Raw genomic sequence first — 26,184 nt, 5'->3', positions numbered from 1 at the left:
GGGCTGGAGGGAGATAGAGAGAGCATGGATGGGAGTGAGAGAAAGAGAGAGAGAGAGAGAGAGAGAGAGCGAAAGAGAGAGAAAGAGAGGCAGAAGGGCGGGGTGGGGGAGGGATTGTGTGAGAGAGAACTAGAAGGAGAAAGACAAGAGAGAATTAAAAAACAGAGGCAGGGAGTGAGTGGTACAGAGAAGAGAGACAGTGTCTACTGTGTGTGAGACAGAGGGAAATAAAGACAGAGAGGGAGAGAGGGAGAGGGAGAGGGAGAGGGAGAGAGAACGCAAGCGCAGTGACTGAAGACAGGGGACGCCTGGCCTGAAGCAGGGCTGCTGCTCTCTCATTACTGAGTCAAACACACACACTCTCACACACACACACACACACACATACACCCATACACACACATACAGTATCGGCAGAGGAAGGAAGCCAGAGAGCCGGGATAAAATCCCAGGGAGACAGTAGTGAGCGCCTGCCGACCTGCAGCCATGGCCGACGTGGGTGAGTAGAAAAACCCTTTCTGAAAACCTCCGTTACAGCGTGTGCATGCCAATGAGTGAGTATAGCAGTGGAGGCATTGCCAATATTTGGAGCAGGGGATGTACAGTACAGTGGGAATCAACAAGGATGTAGCTCAGATTCCAAGACACAATCAGCCTGTCTATTTTAGTTCCCTGTCTTGTGTTTAAAGGTCATAGTAATATGGGCTGACATTACAGGCCCAGGTAAACATTGTGGGACAGAGACAGGGCACAGCGGGATGTCTCTGAAGCAACCCTGGAAGACAGGGAGAGGAGGGGAGAAAGAGAGAGAGAGATGGGAGGGCTGGAGATACCTAAAGGAAGCACCTCGTTTGTGGTATGTCAGTGGTAATAAGGACCATGGGGGGGGGGGGGGGGGGGGGGGGGCTATATCTATATCAGTGGAACAGATTAACACTCTGCTGTACGCAGCATTTCCCTAGACTCTCACACATATGCACACACGCACTCATGCACACACACTATGAATGACAAACGGAAACTGTGAAATTGGGATCTGTGTGGTACTTGACTCTGTGTATTTACTAGGTATCGCCGTAACTATACCAGTATCATCATGTTTTTTCCATGGCAAAAATAAAAACACGAAGCAGACCAAAGTCTTTTGGTCCTTTAAAAACCTGCTGTATGTAAAATGTTGTGTGCTCTAGCTTGGTAATGAAATAAATGGGACTCTGGATGATTGTTTCCAACATTGGGGCTGTTTTACGAAATACGTTTAGTTTCCTTGCCACGATAATGACGAGTATTGCGATTCTGGTATCGTTCCGGGCCTATATCTAACCCTGATAGCCCCCTACTGTAGGTTCTATTTTCCCACTGCTTACCAGGGATTAGCCAAGGTGATTACTCTCTGTCTGTGGCTCTGCTTGGAAAGTATGTGTTGACGACACAGCAGAGAGGACAGCTAACTATCACACCCACACATTGACTAAGCTCTGCTTTACTCTCTCTTACTCTCTGCGCTCAAGTCAAGGGTTCTCTGCTCTTTTTAGTTCATATCGCTTTATTTTCAGATAGGTTCAATGAAGTTGTAAAGTCATTTATATATAGAGAATTTTTTATATATATATGTAATGTATATACTGTATGATAATTATTTAATTTGTCTGTATGGAGGGAGACCAATGGAGAGCCTGAACGGGGAGACCGCCCCCCAAACACTCATGCACTCACACACGCACACAGTGTCCCCTGTCACAACAACATCATCAAGCAGAAAAGTGTGGGATGTGACAAGACAGCGTCACGCACCAAGCAGTCCGATATTTGCTAGCTGGAGGGGACAGAGGCATGTTGCGGAAATAATGTACGCACACACATTCCCCACTTCTCTCCCTTCTACTCCTAGCCTCTGGCATGGGGGATACCGTTGCCAGCCACCCATTCGCTGTCTCTGATGTACAACCCATGACGCATCTTGACCTCTTTGCCTGTGTATTCATATATTCATATCACTCTGGTCCTATACTCTATGTGCTAATGTGTTTGGCTGAGATGAATTGCACCAACAGTAACAAGTGCAATACATTTGACATGTACAGTGCCTTGCGAAAGTATTCGGCCCCCTTGAACTTTGCGACCTTTTGCCACATTTCAGGCTTTAAACATAAAGATATAAAACTGTATTTTTTTGTGAAGAATCAACAACAAGTGGGACACAATCATGAAGTGGAACGACATTTATTGGATTTTTCAAAGTTTTTTAACAAATCAAAAACTGAAAAATTGGGCGTGCAAAATTATTCAGCCCCTTTACTTTCAGTGCAGCAAACTCTCTCCAGAAGTTCAGTGAGGATCTCTGAATGATCCAATGTTGACCTAAATGACTAATGATGATAAATACAATCAACCTGTGTGTAATCAAGTCTCCGTATAAATGCACCTGCACTGTGATAGCCTCAGAGGTCCGTTAAAAGCACAGAGAGCATCATGAAGAACAAGGAACACACCAGGCAGGTCCGAGATACTGTTGTGAAGAAGTTTAAAGCCGGATTTGGATACAAAAAGATTTCCCAAGCTTTAAACATCCCAAGGAGCACTGTGCAAGCGATAATATTGAAATGGAAGGAGTATCAGACCACTGCAAATCTACCAAGACCTGGCCGTCCCTCTAAACTTTCAGCTCATACAAGGAGAAGACTGATCAGAGATGCAGCCAAGAGGCCCATGATCACTCTGGATGAACTGCAGAGATCTACAGCTGAGGTGGGAGACTCTGTCCATAGGACAACAATCAGTCGTATATTGCACAAATCTGGCCTTTATGGAAGAGTGGCAAGAAGAAAGCCATTTCTTAAAGATATCCATAAAAAGTGTAGTTTAAAGTTTGCCACAAGCCACCTGGGAGACACACCAAACATGTGGAAGAAGGTGCTCTGGTCAGATGAAACCAAAATTGAACTTTTTGGCAACAATGCAAAACGTTATGTTTGGCGTAAAAGCAACACAGCTGAACACACCATCCCCACTGTCAAACATGGTGGTGGCAGCATCATGGTTTGGGCCTGCTTTTCTTCAGCAGGGACAGGGAAGATGGTTAAAATTGATGGGAAGATGGATGGAGCCAAATACAGGACCATTCTGGAAGAAAACCTGATGGAGTCTGCAAAAGACCTGAGACTGGGACGGAGATTTGTCTTCCAACAAGACAATGATCCAAAACATAAAGCAAAATCTACAATGGAATGGTTCAAAAATAAACATATCCAGGTGTTAGAATGGCCAAGTCAAAGTCCAGACCTGAATCCAATCGAGAATCTGTGGAAAGAACTGAAAACTGCTCTTCACAAATGCTCTCCATCCAACCTCACTGAGCTCGAGCTGTTTTGCAAGGAGGAATGGGAAAAAATGTCAGTCTCTCGATGTGCAAAACTGATAGAGACATACCCCAAGCGACTTACAGCTGTAATCGCAGCAAAAGGTGGCGCTACAAAGTATTAACTTAAGGGGGCTGAATAATTTTGCACGCAAAATTTTTCAGTTTTTGATTTGTTAAAAAAGTTTGAAATATCCAATAAATGTTGTTCCACTTCATGATTGTGCCCCACTTGTTGTTGGTTCTTCACAAAAAAATACAGTTTTATATCTTTATGTTTGAAGCCTGAAATGTGGCAAAAGGTTGCAAAGTTCAAGGGGGCCGAATACTTTCGCAAGGCACTGTATGTGCATTGGTAAGCCACTATGAGATTGGAAGATCCTGAAGGTTCATGAGGAGTTGCAGTGTTGATGTTTATACAGCATCAGGGTGTACGGTTACCAGCATGTATTATTTGTACAGGAATATTTTGTTGTATATGTGAGCAAGGTAGTTGTTCTGCAGGAGGATATGACTAATACATGATGTGTCTCTCTTCCTGTGTTTGTGTGTGTGCTTGTTGTGTGTGTGTGTGTGTGTGTGTGTGTGCTTGTGTGTTTGTGCTTGTTGTGTGTGTGCTTGTGAGGGTGTGTGTGCGCTTGGTGTGTGTGTGTTGTGTCTGTATATGTTGCAGACTCCCTGACTGAGGCACTGAATGCCATCAGTGTGAGCACGGAGTTGGTAGAGCAGGAGCTGAAGCCTCATCTGGACACCCTGCTGGCTGTACTACTAGAGAAGAGTGAGTCTACACACACATTTGCAGTAGACACTGACCTCTGATTCATCAATCTCACTCTTGCCTGTTCCCATCAGTCAGCTTTTATGGCATTGCTTTGGCCATGGCAAGCAAGGCCATAGCTTCTAGAAACTATAGTAGCAATGTGGATCTATCGTCTCAGCTTAAATTATCTCAACGTTATTCATCAGGTTGTTTTGGAATCTGTCCTTCCCCCCTTGAAATGAACGGAAGGAAGTGTGATAGGGACAGTTCAGGTTATTCTCCAGCTCTCTCTCTCTCTCTCTCTCTGCTCCAGCAAATATCCAGTTTATCTGAAGTTGCACTGTGCACGGGCAGCTAAATTTGGTTCCCCTCAAAAACGGGCAAGGGGACGTTACCATAGCAGCGCAGCGTAGCCTGACAACCTGACCTGCCTCCTTGGCTGTTGTGTCATTCTTTGAAAGGGGAAATGCTAATATCAGGTCTTCCTCTGTGTCTATTGCACGTTGCTGCTTTAATGACAATGAATCTGCCTCCCAAACTCAACAGAGGAGGATTCTATTTTAGTTTCTCTCTCTGGTCTCCTGACTTTACAGAGGGGTTAGAGTCACTGTTAATCAGAAACAAGAGTAGAAAGAGGAAGGCCGAAGACAACCTCTGCACCCAGTGATCCTGATCAATCTCAACACAGAGAAGATTGACAGGAAATGGAATTATATCTACTGCTGGGACACTTACAGTACATTAGCAAGAGTTTTGTATCAGAACTAATTTCGGGTTAACAATTAGCAAGTTGTCTATAGGTCAATAAAGATATTTATGTTACCATGGAGCCAATGGTAGTTTTCCATCCTCAGTTATATTCCATTCTATTCTATATCCATACCCAGGGGTAGTTGCCATATAAGTGTTATCTGTCCCCAGAGAAGGGTGCCGCAGTGGAGATTGCCTCCAGTGGTATCGTTCCCATCCTGGCCCAGTCCCTCGGAAAGAAGAGTCTCCTCACCAAACAGGTGGCACTGGTGGTGGCAGAAATGGCCAGGGAAGGTGAGATTAGATGCCACCCTACTACTGTAGACAAAGGGACAGGGGGTATGGGGCATGAATACCAATCTGCAACCTGGACTCAGGGGTAAATGTAACGGATGTGAAACGGCTAGCTTAGTTAGCGGTGGTACGCGCTAAATAGCGTTTCAATCGGTGACGTCACTTGCTCTGAGACCTTGAAGTAGTAGTTCCCCTTGCTCTGCAAGGGCCGCAGCTTTTGTGGAGCGATGGGTAACGATGCTTCGAGGGTGACTATTGTTGATGTGTGCAGAGGGTCCCTGGTTCGCGCCCGGGTATGGGTGAGGGGACGGTCTAAAGTTATACTGTTACATAAACGTAACATAGTAAACGAGAATCCAGAAAACTCTAATTAGTATGATACTGTATGTTAGGTTTGGTATGGTATGCATTAATTTGTCGATGTCCATCATACATTTTGTATGATATGTTACGAATTACAATTCATATGATATGATATAAATTGTAATTTGTACAATAGTACGAATTTGCAATACGTATGATATGTTACAAATTCCAATCTGTTGTGGCTAACATTAGCTAGGTGGCTAGGTGGCTAACGCTAACGTTAGGGGTTAGGGTTAAGGTTAGAGTTAAGGTTAGAGTTGGGAGTTAGATTAAAGGGTTAAGGTTAGTCTTAGCTAACATGCTAAGTAGCTAAAATGCTGAAGTTGTCCATGATGAGATTAGAAGACGCAACCTTTGGGTTGCTAGACGTTTGCGTTATACACCCACCCCGACCAACAATGCTACTTTAGTTTTTGCCTTAAGTAACCTTCTGTTTTATGTAACCATACCAAACGTAACATATCATACTAATTTTAGTGTCACCGATTTTCATTTACTATGTTACGTCTAGTCTGAGACCAGCCTGCAATCTGAGTTTAATGTAGAGAAGCAAGGCCTTAATCACTACTACTCTGACTCATACTGTGTCAGAAAGACTCACTGATTAAAACAAAATAAGTTTGCTATGGATGTTGACACATTTGATGTTGACACATTCTAACTTTATGTAGATGATACTGGATCGATGCATAATATCTGTTACTGATGTGCCCTGTCCTTCTTTCACTATACATTGTTATTTATTCTATGCATTATTCTGTGCTATGCTTAAAGCACCTCTGCCACTCAGTTATTTGCATTCAGTACTAACCACCCCCTAAACCAAAAATGAGGGGGTGGTTTTGGTTATCACTCACTGACAGTGCCTAGAGTACTTTTCATTTACATCTGCCAAGATCCAGTCCAATGCCATAGGCTCACTGTGGGTAGAATCAGAGGTTGATGAAATTCTGTCCCTGTGTTAAAGCGGCCGTGAGGGACACGTGCATTGAGGCAGGGCTAGTGAAGGTTCTGGTGCCCCTGCTGAACAGTGCAGATGAGGAACTGTTGCTCCACACTGGAAGAGCCATCGGACGCATCTGCTTCGACAACAGTGAGTGAGACTGACTCTAGCAGGCCGGGGCCTTCCCACAGGGAATCAGGCTTCACCTGCAATGACAGGATGAATTTTACCATATTAATTCAATTAATCTGTAATCTTAGCACGCAATGCTTGTCCTGGTGGATTTTGTGTGTGTGGATGTGTGTGCCTCCACCTCTCTATGTCTATTTATCTCAGTCTCAATCCATTAGACTTTCCCTCCTTCTTTCCCTTTCCCTCTATTCTCTCTCCTCCTCCCTCTCTCAGCGGCCCAGCAGGATCAGCTGGTGCAGAGTGGGGTGATCCCCAGGCTGGTGGCCATCATGAGGGAGTATCCAGAGAATGACCCACTGGTCAACGTGTGTCTGCTGGCCCTCTGTAACCTGGCCGACATGGGTGAGGACCACCAGAGGAACTTTAGAGGGTCACAGAGACGAGGAATGACTCATTTGTTTTGGAGACTTTACACTGTATACTGACTTGAACCAGTTGATATTGTGTTCCTCACATCTTATCTGTGAATGATAATTGTTTCATAACTGAAAGACCTGGTTAGATAAAGGTTTAGACAAAAACGTTTGGCCTCTGATCCCTGCAGACACGGCGCGGGAGGCGCTGGTAGAGGTGGGCGTGGCAGAGGTGCTGACAGCCCAGCTGAAACGGGCTCCTGACGCAGAGAGAAGACACATCATACTGGAGGTTCTGGGATCCCTGGGAGAGAGTGGTGAGTCTGGACAAGGGCCTGAAATATAATTTATACAGAGACACGCGAGATGAAATAGGCTGTATGGGGTTTATGCTTTTCACATGAAGGGTTGAATGAATGTGTGCTCAGACTAACACACCCCTCCTGTGCTGCTGTTGTCAGACGTGCTAAAGCTGCAGTTTGTGGAGTCGGGGGTGCCTAAGGCTCTGTCTGAGATGATTCGAGGTCTACAGGGTGGCTCTGACCCCCATGATCTCTGCAGCATCAAGATCGGCTCCAACCTCATCGTGTCTCTCCTGCTGGGAGGTAAGGAACTCAACCTGACCTGGAGGCACCAGAAACCCTTTACTATCCTCCCCTTCAACCTAACCCTCTGTGTCCATGCCTCACTCACACACACACACCATTTCACTGTCTATCAGCTCACATCTCTCACGACTCAGAATATGACTCAGATGCAGACACAGGAGGTGGATGGTTCGGTTCTCAAAATATTTTTCATGACAAAAGGGCAGGCAGAGGTTCATAGTCCAAAGCAGAGTCTAAAAGGGACATAGTGGCAGGCAGGCTCAGGGCAGGCAGAAAGGTCAGAACCGGGAAGACTATAAAGCAAGAACAAGAGAGAAGGTAACACACAGAAAACATGCTGGGACATTTGAAGAGACAAGATGAGACAAGACGAACTGGAAACAGGAGACAACGGGCTGTGAGACAAAGGTTTAATCCTAGACCCATGGAAAGTGGGATGTATACAGAGGGTACGGGGCAATAGAAGACAAACAGCAGAGGGAAAAGTTTTCCAGACTCCACCCGTAGGGGCAATCACTGGAGGACAGCCATACCCTCTGTCTGGGCCGATAGCGGTGAGATGGGGTCCGGTGGCGATCCTCCTGTCGCCGATACCTAGAGGTGGTCTTAAGAAGAGTGGACCAGGCTCTCTTCCAGGTACGCGACAGCTGACCTCTTCCTCTTTCTCAGGGAAGAGCACGGGCTGGTAACCCAAGGAATGCTCAAAGGGCGAGAGTCCAGTGGCCAAGCAGGGAAGGGAGTTGCTGGTGTACTCCAGGTGGTGGGGTTGACAGAGACGAGGCAGCGAAGAGTAGTCTACAGGTCCTGATTGGCTCGCTCCAATTGGCCGTTGGACTGAGGATAAAATCCGGAGGACAAGCTGGCCGATGACCCAATGAGGGTGCAGAATGCCTTCCAGAACCTGGACGAGAACTTAGGACTCCGATCGGAGACAATGTCGACCCGGAAGTCTATGGATCCGGGAAGACATGCTGCACCATAAACTGGGCCGTCTCCTTGGCTGAGGGTAACTTGGGAAGTGGAATGAAATGTGCAGTTTTGGAAAACCTATCTACCACAGTGGGGTTGCCATCTGACGGAGGGAGACCGGTGACAAAGTCCAGGGATATATGGGACCAGGGGCAATGAGGAACAGGGAGTGGTTGAAGGAGGCCAGCCAGAGCGATGGCCCGAGCGGCATAGGCAAGGTGCAATAGATGGTATAAAATACTGTACTGTACATGTGATATGAGTAATGTAAGATATGTAAACATTATTAAAGTGCCATTATTTAAAGTGACATTGTTTAAAGTGACTAGTGATAAATTTATTAAAGTGGCCAGTGATTGGGTCTCAATGGAGGCAGCAGCCTCTCTGAGTTAGTGATTGCTGTTTAGCAGTATGACGCCCTTGAGATAGAAGCTGTTTTTGTCTGTGATGTGTACTCATAAGAACTTAAAACTTTCCACCTTCTCCACTGCTGTCTCGTCGATGTGGATAGGGGGATGCTCCCTCTGCTGTTTGCTGATGTCCACAATCATCTCCTTTGTTTTGTTGTCGTTGAGTGAGATGTTGATTTCCTGACCACACTCCGAGTGCCCTCACCTCCTCCCTGTAGGCTGTCTCGTCGTTGTTGGTAATCAAGCCCACTACTGTTGTGTCGTCTGCAAACTTGATGATTGAGTTGGAGGCGTGCATGGCCACACAGTCATGGGTGAACAGGGAGTACAGGAGAGGGCTGAGAACGCACCCTTGTGGGGCCCCAGTGTTGAAGGTCAGCAAAGTGGAGATGTTGTTTCCTACCTTCACCACCTGGGGGCGGCCCGTCAGAAAGTCCAGGACCCAATTGCACAGGGCGGGGTTGAGATCCAGGGCCTCCAGCTTGATGATGAGCTTGGAGGGTATTATGGTGTTGAATGCTGAGCTGTAGTCAATGAACAGCATTCTTACATAGGTATTTCTCTTGTCCAGATGGGATAGGGCAGTGTGCAGTGTGATGGCGATTGCATCGTCTGTGGACCTATTGGGGCGGTATGCAAACTGAAGTGCGTCTAGGTTGGTCGGTAAGGTGTAGGTGATATGATCCTTGACTAGCCTCTCAAAGCACTTCATGATGACAGAAGTGAGTGCCTCAGGGCGATAGTCATTTAGTTCTGTTATCTTTGCCTTCTTGGGTACAGGAACAATGGTAGCCATCTTGAAGCATGTGGGGACAACAGACTGGGATAGAGGGTGATTGAATATGTCCGTAAACACACCAGCCAGCTGGTCTGCGCATGCTCTGAGGACGCAGCTAAGGATGCTGACTGGGCCAGCAGCCTTTTGAGGGTTAACACAGCGAGCCGCGACGGTGGCACTGTATTATCCTCAAAGCGGGCAAAGAAGGTGTTTCGTTTGTCTGGAAGCGTGACGTCAGTGTCCGTGACGTGGCTGGTTTTCTTTTTGTAGTCTGAGATTTCCTGTAGACCCTGCTGCGACTTCACCTTGTCCGTGTACCAGCATTTTGCTTGTTTGATTGCCTTGCGGAGGGAATAACTACACTGTTGATATTCAGCCATATTCCCAGACCTCTTTCCATGGTTCGCGCTTTCAGTTTTGCGCGAATGCAGCCATTCATCCACGATTTCTGGTTAGGGTAGGTTTTAATAGTCACAGTGGGTACAACATCTCCAATGTACTTCTTTATGAACTCACTCACCGAATCAGCGTGTAGGTCGATGTTGCACTTCACTCCGAAATGGCCTGCATCAATCTCGGTTAGCATGGCCTCTATCTCCACTTTAGTAAAAAATCCTCCTCCTGAGTGGCTGTCCATCCTTCCCCCGTAGGTACATTTGCCATTTGACTTGCACGTTCATCGTCTGCACATCTTTCACTCCAGTGTTTAAATTGCTAAATTGTAACTATTTCGCCACTATTGCCTATTTATTGCCTTACCTCCCTTAACTTACTTCATTTGCACACACTGTACATAGACTTTTTTTCTATTGTGTTATTGACTCTATGTTTGTTTATTCCATGTGTAACTCTGTGTTGTTGTTTGTGTCGCACTGCTTTGCTTTATCTTGGCCAGGTCGCAGTTGTAAATGAGAACTTGTTCACAACTAGCCTACCTGGTTAAATAAAGGTGAAATAAATAAACATTTAAATTATAAATGAAACATTGATCACAAAAAATGTATAGTTGGTGGTTGACTAGTCTGATGTGCTGCCTTTCCCTGTGTGCTGTGTTTTGGTGCATTAGATGAGTCCATGCAGAAGTGTTTCGGCGAGGGCACAGGGGTGGTGTACCAGGACGTGCTCTCCTGGCTGCAGTCCTCCAACACTCAGCTGCAGCTATCTGGAGCCCTGGCCATCGCCAATTTTGCCAGGAACGGTAAGATGGCAAAATGCCTTCAGATTGACTTATCTGCATTGTCTGATTTGGTTTTGACATGAGAATGGATTCTCCCCCGTCTCTGATGTTCTATGCCCCTGTCTATCTTCATATTTGATTACCTTATCACCTCTTTCTCTCTCTGTATCTTTTCACTGTCTCTTCTCTACCCTCTCTCTATCGCCCTTCCTCTCTCAACCTCCTCAGACAGTAACTGTGTGAAGATGTTGGAGTTGGGGGTGGTTCCTCATATCCTGACCCTGCTAGAGCAGCATGTGGACGAAGGCGATGTGTCCGTCCAGCATGCCGGACTGAGCGCTCTCAGAAACCTGGCCATCCCAGGTGCACATTAGGATGGATAACCACATACACACATGCATGCGCGCACACACACACACACACACACACACACACACACACGCACTGACCCCACCACTGAATTACAAACTGACACCATGAAAGGAATCACTAATGGTATTCTCTTGTAAGCTCTTCTCAGGACTGTCAGCTCTGACCTTTGAACCCTCTTCTCCCTGGTGTTTCAGCCACTAATAAGGTGAGGATGCTGAAGGACGGGGTAACAGAGAGAATCAGGACCTTGCTGCGCTCTGACATGCCCCCAGTGCAGTTCAAACTGCTGGGCACCCTGCGCATGATGGTGGATGGCCAAGGTGACTGGAAAAGGTGTATGGTGGAAGAGGGGTGTGTGCTCAGTGTAGATGTGTGGGTTATACTGTATGTGATTAAGCTAAAATCATAAAGGCATGATGCATTTAGCCGGAATAGAGGTAATTATACGGTAGCAGCCAAACATATTGGGACCCTTGCACTTTTCTTTAAAAAAATCCCTATTTCTTTTAAAATATGTAGAAATTTGAGGAAAAATACTTTTGGTCTCCACACATTATTATTATATTTTCAACATTGCACAACCAATTCAGAAAATGTTGATAATATATCTGGCACTAACAGTGGAATGATAATGTTTCAGAGTATTATTTACCTGCCAGTGTTGTGATTGGCTGTGATATTTGCCTATTGATTTTTCCCGCCCGAGTGGCAGTGGGAAAACTGTTCTTTCTGGCTGTTTTATCTAGTGGAACTCGCACTCATTTCCTGGCTGTAAAATTCTTCAGTTTATGTGAGAAAACAATAGTGTAGGGAGTCATTGTACCGTCTATTTTCAATAACAAAAATTTAGTTTTTACAGCTATTTGAAGCTGATGACCCTTTCTGTCTTGGTCCATCAGCTTCAAACAGAGGTTTTGGTCCACCAGCTTCAAACAGCTGTAAAAACACAATTTTTTTGTTAGTGAAAATATATTTCACAGTGATTTAGATGGTACAATGATATATGTTATGGACATTTTCTGAAAATACGATGCTAAAATTCAACAAAGAAATACCTATATGTAGCACCGTTACTTTTACAATTTTAATTACGAAAATAGAAACAAATGGCATTGACAAAATGTTTGGCACCCGGAGCTAGTACTTGGTTGCACAGCCTTTGGCCAAGATAACTACAGACAAATACTTCTTGTAGCCATCAATGGGCTGCACCTTTCTACTGGCAATTTGCCCTACTCTTCAACTACTCCAATTCTTTAAAGTTTGAGGTGTGCCTTCCACCAACTGCTTTCAGATCTCTCCATAGATTTCCGATGGGATTCAAATCTGGATTCATCGTTGGCCACTCCAGAACTGTGCAACGTTTCTTCTTGAACCATATCTGGGTGGTTTTTTTAACGTGTGATTTGGAGAGAAACCGTTTTTGGACACTGGGTTGAACGCTGCACTCCAAGACACCTTTGTAATCTGCTGATTTCATGATGTCTTGCACACATTCAAGGCCCCTAGTGCCAGAGGCAGCAAAGCAACCACACAGCATTATCAAACCTCAAGGACAGACCTTTTTCAATTTCAAAGTATTTTTTGAACAAGTAGGGAATTGAACAAGTAGGGAATTGAACAAGTAGGGAATTGAACAAGTAGGGAATTGAACAAGTAGGGAATTGAACAAGTAGGGAATTGAACAAGTAGGGAATTGAACAAGTAGGGAATTGAACAAGTAGGGAATTGTAAGAAAAGTGCAAGTGTGCAAATACACTTGGCTGAAACTGTATGTGGTGGGAGTCATTTTAGTTGTGATAAATGTGTGAAACAGGGCTGTTGTTCCCACAACCAACCATCTGTAATTGATAGTTAATTCAGCTCCATTAGATGTTGTAATGTTATACTATGTCCAACGGCACTGTTGGAATCACAGCCTATTTACACTGTCTGTGGGAGGTCTCAGCGCCAAACAATAGAGTAAATGCCAAGCCGCCACAGGCGCTGCTATGACCTGTCACGGTAAATTGCAGGGTACTGTGGCTCCCCTTGATTACTGGAGTCTACTGAGGTAATACACTAGTCTAAAGGGAGTCACCACTCTTGAGTCTGCTTTCTCACTCCTGCTCTCTTTACTCACTAGCCCACCTCAATCTTGACTGTTTCTTTGCCCGTCTCTGTGGTTCTCTTTCTAACTTCTGCAATCCCCTTTCCCTTGACACTTTCTAATGTCCTCACCCTCTCGGATCCTTTCTGTTCTTTATTTTCCTGCCTTCTCTTTTTTGTCTCTCTCCTCTATATCCCTCTCGTTCAATCATCCCTTTCTACCCAACATATTTCTCTCATCTCTACTCTCTCCCTTATCTCAATCTCTCACACCCGCTCTCTATCTCCGACTCTCTCTTCCTCCGCTCCTTCCTTTCGACCTCTGTCAGAGGAGGCAGCTACGGTGCTGGGCAAAGATGAGGTTCTCTTGGCGAGGGTCATGGAGTGGTGTGAGGCAAGGGACCATGCAGGGGTCAGGGGAGAGGCAAACCGCCTCCTGGCTGCCCTTATTAGACACAGTCGTGCTCCGGTGAGACACACACACATGCGCGTGCACACACACACATACCCACACACACACGCACGCATACACACCATACATACAGTACGTAATCCCCATCTCTTCTAGAGGCTGATTCTCTCCCTCCTGACTTTGACAGGAAGTCATCAACGCTGTAACCAAAGCAGATGGGGTGCGTCACCTCATCTCTATGGCAACCAGTGAACACGTCATCATGCAGAATGAAGCCCTGGTTGCCCTGGCGATTGCATCTGCCATTGACATTGGTGAGGGATTTTTCCATCCTTTGAGCGCATTCAGAGGGAAAGACCAATACATCTAAACGTACCATTTGGACTAGCATAATATAACTAGATACAGGTTTACTGACAGTAACCAAAACTAATACACTGAGTATACAAAACATGAAGACCTAGACTGACCAGGTGAATCCAGGTGAAAACTATGATCCCTTATTGATGTCACTTGTAAAAATCCACTTCAATCAGTGTAGATTAAGGGGAGGAGACAGGTTAAACAAGGATTTTTAAGCCTTGAGACAATTGAGACATGGATTGTGTATATGTGCCATTCAGAGGGTGAATGGGCAAGACAGAAGATTTAAGTGCCTTTGAACGGGGTATGGTAGTAAGTACCAGGTGCACCGGTTTGTGTCAAGAACTGCACCGCTGCAGGATTTTTCACGCTCAACAGTTTCCTGTGTGTATCAAGAATGGTCCACCACCCAAAATACACTCAGCCAACTTGACACAACCTTGTCGAGTCCATGCCCCGACGAATTGAGGCTGTTCTGAGGGCAAAAGGGGGGTGTTCTGAGGGCAAAATTAGGAAGGTGTTCCTAAAGTTTGGTATACCAAAGTGTATATTTGTAATAATGTCAGTATATATTATATTATTATCGGTATGTAATAATATACTGCTAATGTAATAATATCAGCTCATATTTTACAATGGCGAATTACTGTAAGCTTATTCTAGTTTATACTAATTCCCCCGCATACCAACGTACATATACCGTAATGTACTTACTGTAAATGAGAGACTAACACACACTCTTTGTGTGTGTGTGTGCGTGTGTGTCCTGCTGTTCTCCAGACTCCATGCAGGAATCCTTCCAGGAGGCAGAGCTCTTGCCTACACTGCAGAAGATGCTGGAAGACCCAGTGGGGGCAGTGGAGGTCAAGTTCAGCGCCCTAGGCCTCATCTGTAGCCTGGCCAACTCCAGTAGGTACCACACACACACACACACACACACACACACACACACACACACACACACATATACGCATGTCCTCTCTCTACTTCTTTCTCACTCTCTCAGGCATGATGAAGGAAGAAATGGAATCTCTAAACCTGAAGGAGACGCTCACCAAGCTCTCTGGTCACTCCAGCACCAAGCTAGCCACACAGGCCGACACAGTGCTGGCAATGCTCTCTGAAACGAACTAGACTGTCCTGACCGGACCACTGCCCTGGTCAATGTGATCATAGACTCTCCGCACCACGTGCCACCACAATCACCCCTACTACCGTGACCACACCATCCTACCCATCAACCGCACTTCACCAGAGAACAACCCATCCCTCGCTCTGAAAGGGGAAAAGAGGTGGAGGGTTTGAAAAGACATATTGACAGTCTTCCAAAGCTGGGTTTTCATTCACCTGGCCTATGGAGAACACAGTTGGACAGAGATATACAAGGACTGACCAACCCAATCTGACAGAGAGGTAACAAGGTGATTGCCGATGTTCGAAGCACAAGCTGAATGAGCCAACCCATGTAAAACGCACACGAATCACAACATCCCCGGTTCACTCATCATGACCATCTGTAGAAAGAGTGTTTACTGTATGTGTGAAATAGGTATTCTAATCAGTACACCAATCAGTTGAATGTACACTATGTAGATTTCCTGTAGGGATCAGTGTATATTGTCAAAGGAAATGTTTGAGTATGTATGCGCCATAGAGTTAACGATGGCTACTATTCATAGCATCTAATGTGTTAACCCTCAATGGAAAACATAAAACTAACATCTGACACTGTTTATCAATGTAATGTTCTATATATGCTCTGTATTGACCAATGTATATGGATGTAAATGTTCCAAGAATATGACCATGCCTGTCTCTTCTCTGTGGATCTCGTATAGTGAGATTCTCTTGGCAATATCTACAGTGTACAGGACAAGAAAAGCATTCAAAGTCAATATCTCAATCATGATCTTTTACCAAAGTACATTCTAATTGTTAAAACTGTGCGCGAGGAAGTAAGAAATCTAATCTGATTAACAATTGTGTGAGGCGTTTGGAGTTTATTCCAAAGTATTCTTTGATTGTCATCCAGGTACCAGGAAGATAACAGTAACTGTAGACCTAAGAGGTTTTTATCCCATGTTGTCGGAGGGAAGATCTCCAGACATTTATCCCCCAAAAAAATTCCCACTGACACATCTAGCTCAGTCCTAGTTATGTAAGAGCCCGGGTGGGTGGGCACTGGGCAGGGTAATCATTACAGAGCTGTGAGAGTGTCAGGCAGCTTTCCCACTGGGTGCCAGCTCCAACATTCTGATGAAAAGAGATCAATATGTTGTGTGAATGCTGGGGCAGCAAAGGGCTCGTGATGAAGGGAGCTTTAATGTTGCACTCAGAGCCCCGCTGATTCATCCAACTCCTTTTAAGACCAATTTGTTAAGGTGTCTAGAGCCCAACGGAGACTGGCTGGCTATTTCAAAAGCATTTACATAGTGAATATCAACTGAAAACAGCCCTCCGTCCCTCTGTCTGCCCTTAATAGTACCCAATAAGCTACTCAATGGGAGCTGAGTTGTTGTTATTGAATTTATCTTTGAAATATAACTATTTTGATGTTTTAAAAAGGGTGGCTTACAGAAACAACTGGAAATCAAATAAAAATATGAATGGCCATGGCCTGTGACTCTTTTCTGTTCATTGGAGTATATATGAAAGACTGCGGGTGTGTTTCAGTTCTCTAAAAGACTTCCTGTCCTTGTCTCCTTTCCTTCGTCTGCACTGATCTGAAAACATAGGACAGGTGAAAAAAATTGGAGGAGGGCTGCTGGTCTTTTTTCCCCCTACAATTAAATACTGGGTCTGCTGTCTACTTGTCATTTTCCGAACATGGTGGCTGCTCTTCTCACTCTGCTAACGTATTCGAAACACTGATTAACACATTGTTTCACACAGACTCCCTTAGGCTCTTTCCCTGTGAGGAGAATGAGTTGTGGTAAAGCCTCCGTGGTTACAGGAGAGGTCATGTTTTAGTTGGGTTTTAAAGGCCCGTACTGTGCTTTACACCATACATACTGTGTAAAAAGCCCTTGTATGTCCCGCCTGTAGAAGGACAGGGAAACAACAATGTAGCACATTAGAAAGGAAGACAACCATTCTAACCACTAGGTGGCAACATAGTTTTAGGGTACAGTAGATGCTTCTCCAGGGCTCCTTATTGAAATGAGTCTCAGTGTGTGTGTGTGTGTGTGTGTGTGTGTGTGTGTGTGTGTGTGTTTTCGAGTGTGATCTATGTGTGTGAGTACATGCTTGTACGTGTATCATTGGGTAGCCACAGATTTTCACAGATTGCACAGTGGCCAACATATGGGTGATCTCCGCAGGAGAGTGGGATACTGGGCCACGGGCCCAGACAGTATTCTTGTGTGTGTGTGTGTGTGTGCGTGCGCACGCGTGTGTGTGTATGTGCGTGTGTCTCACACCAGGCAGAGCACAGCTGAGTCCTGAGTGTGTCATTAACACTGCTGCCAACCTGCCCCAAGTTCTGCACCCTGAGCTAATCAGATAACCACCTCTATAACCAACATGGTTGTATACCAGGTTGTCTTTATTGGAGTCGCACTGCACATCTCGCAACATTGGAATTAGAACCTGGAGCGTGACCGTCATGTCAGTGGCTTCCATTTCTGTTGCAGTATGTACCAAGTCATCTGTGTGGGATAAACATTTAGGACCACATACCACTAGAAATAGACATCTGTAAGAGCCATCCATGTTAGATCTGTGTATCACAGTATACCAAGTTATCTATGGAAGCGTACAAGTCGTGTGACATTTGAATGTCATTCGTATGTCACGGACTCTTACATCTTCTTTGTACTCTAGCAGAGCATTCCCCAGAGACTGTGAGCACTAGACAGACAGGAAGCACACATGAAACACTACTACAGTTTACTATAGAATACTACAGAACTCTGTAGTAAATCGTAGTATACTGTAGAATACAACACTACACACTGTAGTATGGTGTGTAGTACTTTACTATAGAATGTTGTAGAATACTGTTGATTATTATAGTGAATACTACATTATTATTCACACAGAAACACTGTACTAAATACTAAAGTAATGTCTGCAATAAAAACACAGTTCTATAAAACACTACACTTTTTTAACTATTATAAATAGTACAGCATTTCATTTGCATATACTCTGCCCATTCCCCTCCCCGAAATCCCAGTTTGCGAAACCTACATGCCATGTATAGACCAGATACAGCATTCCCCACAGCTTCTAAAAAAAGAGCAGAAGCTTTGAACTACAGTGGGGAGAACAAGTATTTGATACACTGCCGATTTTGCAGGTTTCCCTACTTACAAAGCATGTAGAGGTCTGTAATTTTTATCATAGGTACACTTCAACTGTGAGAGACGGAATCTAAAACAAAAATCCAGAAAATCACATTGTATGATTTTTAAGTAATTAATTGGCATTTTATTGCATGACATAAGTATTTGATCACCTACCAACCAGTAATAATTCCGGCTTTCACAGACCTGTTAGTTTTTCTTTAAGAAGCCCTCCTGTTCTCCACTCATTACCTGTATTAACTGCACCTGTTTGAACTTGTTACCTGTATAAAAGACACCTGTCCACACACTCAAGTGAAAACATATTTTTAGACATTTTTGCAAATGTATTGAAAATTAAATGCAGAAATATCTCATTTACATACTGGAAGTATTCATACCCCTCAGTCAATACATGTTAGAATCACCTTTTGGCAGTAATTACAGCTGTGAGTCTTTCTGGGTAAGTCTCTAAGTGCTTTCTACACCTGGATTGTGCAACATTTTCCCATTGTTATTTTAAAAATTCTTCAAGCTCTGTCAAATTGGTTGTTGATCACTGCTAGACAACCATTTTCAGGTATTTCCATAGATTTTCAAGTAGATTTTAGTCAAAACTGTAACTCGGCCATTCCCGAACATTCACTGTCTTCTTGGTAAGCAACTTCAGTGCAGATTTGTGTTTTAAGTTATTGACCTACTGAAAGGTCTCTCAGTGTCTGGTGGAAAGCAGACTTAATCAGGTTTTCCTCTAGAATTTTGCCTCTGCTTAGTTCCATTCCGTAAATGTTTTATCCTAAAAAACTCCCCAGTCCTTAACGGTTACAAGCATACCCATAACATGATACAGAAACCACTATGCCTGAAAATAGGGAGAGTGGTACTCAGTAATGTTTCGCATTGGATTTGCCCAAAACATAACACTTTGTATTCAGGACAAAAAGTGAATTGTTTTGCCACATTTTTTGCAGTATTACTTTTAGTGCCATGCTGCAAACAGGATACACATTTTGTTATATTTCTATTCTGTACAGGCTTCCTTCTTTTCACTCTGTCAATTAGGTTAGTATTGTATTTGGGGCGGCAGGGAGCCTAGTGGTTAGAGCATTGGGGCAGTAACTGAAAGGTTGTGAGACCAAATCCCTGAGCAAGGGAAAAATCTGTTGTTCTGCCCCTGAACAAACAAGGCAGTTAACCCACTGTTCCTAGGCTGTCATTGTAAATAAGAATTTTTTTTAACTGACTTGCCTAGTTAAATTTAAATGATTGTGGAGTAACTACAATGTTGTTGATCCATCCTCAGTTTTCTCCTATCACAGCCATTAAACTCTGTCACTGTTTTAAAGTCACCATTGACCTCACGGGGAAATCCCTGAGTGGTTTTCTTTCTCTCCGGCAACTGAGTTAGGAAGGACACCTGTATCTTTCTAGTTACTAGGTGTATTACTACACCATCCAAAGTGTAGTTAATAACTTCAACATGCTTAAAGGGATATTCAATGTCTGCTTTGACATTTTTCGCCCATCTACCCATAAATGCCCTTCTTTGCGAGGCATTGGAAACCCTCCTTGGTCTTTTTGGTTGAATCTGTTTGAAATTCACTGGTCGACAAAGGGACCTTACAGATAATTGTATGTGTAGGGTACAGAGACAAGACAGTCATTAAAAACACTATTATTGCACACAGAATGAGTCCATTCAAATGATTATATGACTTTTTAAGCAAAGTCTTACTGCTGAACTTATTTAGGCTTGCCATAACAAAGTTTGACTACTTATTGACTCAAGACAATTCAGCTTTTCATTTTTAACTAATTTGTAAAAATGTACTTTCACTTTGACATTATGCGGTATTGTGTGTAGGCCAGTGACAAAAAAATCGAAGTTTAATTCATTTTAAATTCAGGCTGTAACACAACACAATGTGGAAAAAGTCAAGCTATGTGAATACTTTCTGAAGGCACTGTATAACAGACAGACAGTATACAGATGTGGGATCTTAATTTGATTACTTTGCTGTCGCTGAGAATGTTCCCTCCGTCACAGGATTTACATAAATTCACTAAAAACCTGCACTAACACATGGTTATATTAACAGTACTGCACTTTCATGTAGCCTAATGTTGGCCAGCTAATTGCCTAACCACGATCAAGCAACATTACATCTGCGGAAAAGAGTGAATGGACCAAATGTTCATTATTTTGCTGCGACAATACTTGTCAAATTACGATCCTACACCTGTACATGGCGGACAAAGATGATAACCCAGCATTTTTATATACCACAGGAGGTGAGGGATCACATACAAGCATCTTTTGTTTGACCTTCTGTAGATTTCTGCTTGCTAAGCCCCCTATAATAGCCACCATCAGGCCTCTCAGCATTCCTGTGGGAAGCAGGTCTTGCAGATATTGATGCATAGATAGGAATCCCTTAGTTCCACTCTCCTCTGACATGACTGGGAGGGCAATAACTAGTTTCCAAGGTGACACAGGTCTCAAGTGATAGGGTTTGTCCTTGGTCTCTGTTAAGTGGGTCTCATGTTTACACAATACACCCCACATTGCTTTTGTACAGAGTAGAGGGTTTGAGGATGTTGTTTGGTAAGGGATAAGACAGGAAATCATACTGGGAATAACACCCCCTGTTGACTCAAAGAGTTGTTGTTTTATCTGTAGGTTTGATCAGGATGTGAACCGCCTTGCGGGCCACAAATGTATTTTCTTTCCAAGTACTTCAGTCTTCAAGGTGCATTTCCCATGAACCTTATCTGTCAAGTTGCCCACATCAATCCAGTCATAGTACCTTAGAATAGAAAATGTCCATGTCAACATTTTCCAAATGTTAACTGATGCTGCTGAGAGACAGTGCAATGACCTGAAGAGAGCTTTCTGTGCACATCACTGGGCATCACTCAACCTCATAAATAAAAAAAATACTGTAAATTAAATCAAATGTTATTTGTCACATGCGCCAAATACAACAGGTTAGACCTTACCTTGAAAAGCTTACTTACAAGCCCTTAATCCATTCACAACAAAATGTGAAATAAGTCAAGAGGTATGAATACTTTCTAAAGGCACTGTAGCTCCATCGCCTTAATCTTCATTTCAATTGGTGGTGGTTGACCCTCGCCCTTTGACCTCTGTGGATTACAGGCTATGGCATCTGATAGCTAACGATCCCAAAGCTTTGAAAACTTCTACTGTCAATGTGAAGGGTGTGGATAAAGTGTGACTAAGCAACCCAATAACAACACATCCAGTGTTGTGGATGAGGAGTCACACTTTGTAGATTCTGCAAACTGTGTCTTACATTATAATATTTTGTTCCAGTTTTGATATGAGTTCCTTTATTTCAGCTCATAATGTTCTCCTGGGTTTCAAAATGAAACAGTGCTTTGCATAAATCATAGAAAGCCATCAGATGATAATTATGCATACTAGGCAGATTCTTCTATCAGGGACTGAGAACTGTGAAGCCAGAATAGGAGAAACAAATTGGCTTGGGATGCATTCTAGGTCAAGGTGTGAGCCTGTGTGAAACTGAATATGCAGATGTAGAGTAGGTGTGTCTCAGATTTGCATGAGTAGGCGTGTTTGCAGGGCCAGAAAAAAAGGAACTGAGCTCTAAAAAGCACCTGCGAATGAACAATAGTGCACTTTGGAACTGCCGATACGCGTTACCCCGAATCCACAGTTTTCACAGGAACAGGTGTGAGCTCCACAGCCATAGAGGTGTGTTGTGGCTAACGCTGAGGTAGCTAAAGCAACAGAACAAAGAAACTAGAGAGGAGCACTGGAACAACACAGACCTGACCCTTTATGAAGGTAATACGAGACATTAAATTGGACAGGACAAGTTATAATGCCTTCCAATCCTTCCAATTACCACATACATGCATGGCTTTGTATTATAACTTCATTCAGTCGGTGACAGGTGGTTATATAAGATTGTTACGGGTTTGTATGCGGATAAGAGTTTCAAAGAGTGTCCAATAGGTCAAATGTTTTGCTGTGTTGTACCATATGGTCCTGTTCCTTTATGCACACGTACGAATGTCCTATATGTACACAGCACAGGGGCTCAAATGCAGCGTATGTGGCACTTTCATTTTGTTTGCTGTCGTGGACATAAACATGGACATTAGTGTTTTGTCTTGTGGGTTTCCCGGGAGACAGGAATTAGATCAACCATTTATCTACAATATGACAACATCCAACTCCCATGATGCTCTGTGGCACAACCCCAATACACCACATCTCCTCCCCACCTACTTTAATTGTCCCCGCTATGAACAACAGTCCTGAGAAGGTGGCTTTAAACACCTAGGTGACGACTGCTGGGTCAAGGTGTCACCCAGTAACAGTTCTGGACCACTCACGACTTGTGGTTCTGTCGGTGTTGCTTTTCTCAACAGTAACTGATCTGTGTGGCTTTTCCAGATTACATCCTCTGCAGTCTGGACAGTGTAGGACACAGGACCAGTCTGCACAATGACTGTAGCAGGAACCCACTTTGGTTTGTTGAGGTAGTTCCTAGCTAAGACAGTTTCTCCAGGTTTGAAAGCTCTGTCCTTTGCTCTCAGTTCACAATGTTTGACTTGACTATTCTGCTGACGTAGGACTGTCTCCTTTGAGTTCAGATGTTTGAATAGGTCGAGCTTGTGCGCAGCTCTCTCTTCATGAGTAGCGATGCAGGCAAAGCCCTTGTGGTTGCATGAGGCATGTTTCTGTAGGATAGCAGGAAACTGTTCTAGCGTTGGTGCAGTGTCCCTTGACCCTGAGATGTTTCATGGTCTGTACGAACCTCTCCGCCAGCCAGTTGGTTGATGGATGATAGGGTGTGGACCTGATGAGTTGTACGCCATTCACCTGAAGGAACTTAGCCATTTCTTGAAACACTTGCTGTGGTCTGTTGTCGCCAATGAGTTGGAGTGGAAATCTGAACCGACTAAACACTTCTCCAATATTCTCAATGGACTTCTCTGCAGTAGTAGACCTCATGATGACAACTTCTGGCCAATTGCTATCAGCCGGTTCAGATCGGTTCAGATGGCCACTCCAACTCATTGTCGACAACGGACCACAGCTAGTGTTTCAAGAAATGGCTAAGTTCCTACAGGTGAATGGCGTACAACTCATCAGGTCCACAGTTTGGTGAAAGCATGGTTTTCCTATGGTTCTTTTGCTTACACCCTTCCCACAACTTTCTGGGAACGGTGCAGGTTAATTGTTTGGCTTTGGAACATTCTCAGCACATTTGAGGAACTTGACAAAAAAAACATTATTTTCTTAGTATTTCATTACTTTAACAGAACGTTTCCTAAAACATGGTTACATTTCATTTAAATTTTGGTAGTGTACTAGGAACATTCTCAGACTGTTTCAGAGAACGTTATGAAACAATGTTCTTCTGTGGGAATTTAAGTACTTCAGCATAACGTTTCCTACAGGTGTCCTCATGGTTCTATTTCAAGTCATGTTCTCAAATTGTTCTGAGAATGTTAAGAAAACTTTCCAGAAAAAACACGTGAAAACTTTAGTAATGTTCAGAGAACATTCAGTTCTCAGCATCAACAAAACTCTCTCTATCCTCTATCTTGTTAAACCTCTTTGTGCTAGGGGGCGGTATTTTGACGTCCGGAAGAAAAGCGTGCCCAAAGTAAACTGCCTGCTACTCAGGCCCAGAAGCTAGGATATGCACATAATTGGTAGATTTGGATAGAAAACACTCTAAAATAATGTCTGTGAATGTAACAGAATGGAAATGGCAGGCGAAACCCCAATGACAAACCACCCCCCCAAAATAATTCAGCATTACACTGATTTCAATGGCTGGCACATTTATTATAGGGCGAAATCCTCCCTGATTGCAGTTCCTAGGGCTTCCACTAGATGTCAATAGTCTTTAGAAAGAGTTTCAGGCTGGTTTTTGGAAACATGAACGAGAAGTTGTAGTTTTTCTAAGTGGCTCCCATTTTGGCTGTTGTGTTTCCAAGCGTGTGGAGGAAAGCGCGTTCTTTGTTATTTATCTCTGGTAAAGACAATAACAATATGGGACATCTCGAGTGGCGCAGCGGTCTAAGGCAGTGCAAACTACGTTGCTACGGATGTTGGTTTGATACCCGTGCCAGCCAAAACCGGGAGACCCGTGAGGCGACGCATGGGTTTGGCCGGCCGGGATGTCCTTGTTCCATCGCGCTGTAGCGACCCCTGTGGCGGGCCAGGCGCATGCCCGCTGACATGGTCACCAGGTGTACCGAGTCCGACACCAATTCCGGTCCGATTCAATCAGTTCAGGCCCCTCGAAAGAGGGCCGCTTCTGGGCCGACTCCTCATTACTAGCTGGGTATATTCCTCCCTTTTTAATCACGTTGTTTTCCTGCTTTTCATCCATCTCGAATCCTTTTCTTCCATGCCGGACGATGCTAACACGCTCTCTTAGCTAGCTAGACTCTGCATTTGCCTCTGCTAGTAATACGCTGTGCTAACATTAACTTAGACTGTACCACGGGATATAACATTTTTAAACTTGTAAAAACCGACTTCTTCCAGACAAAATAGTTCCTGTAGGTTCAGACTTACTCATCGCCAATCTTTTGTTATGTCTTGTGGGTTTCATAACCACGTCTTTATAATGATTAAATGATGAGACAGGAATTAGTTCAACCATTTATCTAGAACGTGATCATCTACCAACATCCAACTCCCATGATGCTCTGATGGGACAACCCCAATACACCACATCTCCTCCCCACCTACTCAAATTGTCCACATTATGAACAACAATTATATACAACCTTACAAGTCCAAGCGTCTTGGTGCCCGCCTATCTCTCGTAGGGTAACGGCGGTCAACCTGCAACAATGTCTCTAGACTGTAGCGTTGACTCTGGTGTAGGCATGTGAGTAGCCTATGTCACAGTCTCATCATATACTTGTGTGGGTGCGGCTGAGTCAGTGTCCTGAGAAGGTGACTGTGAGCCCTTAGGTGACAACTGCTGGGTCAGGCCTGCAGATGAAGAGTACAGGTCAGGCCTGCAGATGAAGAGTACAGGTCAGGCCTGCAGATGAAGAGTACAGGTCAGGCCTGCAGATGAAGAGTACAGGTCAGGCCTGCAGATGAAGAGTACAGGTCAGGCCTGCAGATGAAGAGTACAGGTCAGGCCTGCAGATGAAGAGTACAGGTCAGGCCTGCAGATGAAGAGTACAGGTCAGGCCTGCAGATGAAGAGTACAGGTCAGGCCTGCAGATGAAGAGTACAGGTCAGGCCTGCAGATGAAGAGTACAGGTCAGGCCTGCAGATGAAGAGTACAGGTCAGGCCTGCAGATGAAGAGTACAGGTCAGGCCTGCAGATGAAGAGTACAGGTCAGGCCTGCAGATGAAGAGTACAGGTCAGGCCTGCAGATGAAGAGTACAGGTCAGGCCTGCAGATGAAGAGTGCAGGTCAGGCCTGCAGATGAAGAGTGCAGGTCAGGCCTGCAGATGAAGAGTACAGGTCAGGCCTGCAGATGAATCTGTCCCCCAAGGGGAAAACACTTTGACTGAATCTACAAAATGTAACATGAAACTTGACCCAGGAGAATTACTTATTGTGATGGATAATGTCAGAGATTCAAGGCACAGATATATGATGGTGCTAGTATCACACTAGTAGTTTTCTCTTTTCAAGAGAAATGGTTTAGCCTATAGTTGACGCTT

At 44.3% G+C, this 26,184-nt stretch overlaps 1 protein-coding gene across 1 annotated transcript; it reads left to right on the top strand.

The window, feature by feature from the left end:
* The first annotated feature begins 235 nt into the window (after window positions 1–235).
* LOC139381710 (rap1 GTPase-GDP dissociation stimulator 1-like) lies at window positions 236–16,806 on the top strand. The gene is made up of 14 exons (XM_071125437.1): window positions 236–499; window positions 4,032–4,136; window positions 5,040–5,162; window positions 6,496–6,621; window positions 6,877–7,005; window positions 7,208–7,333; window positions 7,478–7,621; window positions 10,848–10,979; window positions 11,187–11,321; window positions 11,525–11,650; window positions 13,748–13,887; window positions 14,018–14,144; window positions 14,974–15,102; window positions 15,200–16,806. Exons 1-14 carry the CDS (start codon window positions 487–489, stop codon window positions 15,325–15,327), a joined length of 1,683 nt encoding a protein of 560 aa, XP_070981538.1. The 5' UTR covers window positions 236–486; the 3' UTR covers window positions 15,328–16,806.
* The last annotated feature ends 9,378 nt before the right edge of the window (window positions 16,807–26,184 follow it).

The sequence above is a fragment of the Oncorhynchus clarkii genome, chromosome 23 (genome assembly GCF_045791955.1).
Source record: "Oncorhynchus clarkii lewisi isolate Uvic-CL-2024 chromosome 23, UVic_Ocla_1.0, whole genome shotgun sequence".
Lineage (NCBI taxonomy): Eukaryota > Metazoa > Chordata > Actinopteri > Salmoniformes > Salmonidae > Oncorhynchus > Oncorhynchus clarkii.
The sequence above is the reverse complement of the archived record's forward strand: the minus strand, read 5'-3'. Positions and strand labels throughout refer to the sequence as shown.

Excerpts from the sequence above, each read along its gene's own strand:
- LOC139381710 (XM_071125437.1), top strand. Across the intron at positions 10,980-11,186 it reads CGCCAATTTTGCCAGGAACG|ACAGTAACTGTGTGAAGATG; the intron begins GTAAGATGGCAA and ends CAACCTCCTCAG. Across the intron at positions 13,888-14,017 it reads TTAGACACAGTCGTGCTCCG|GAAGTCATCAACGCTGTAAC; the intron begins GTGAGACACACA and ends TGACTTTGACAG.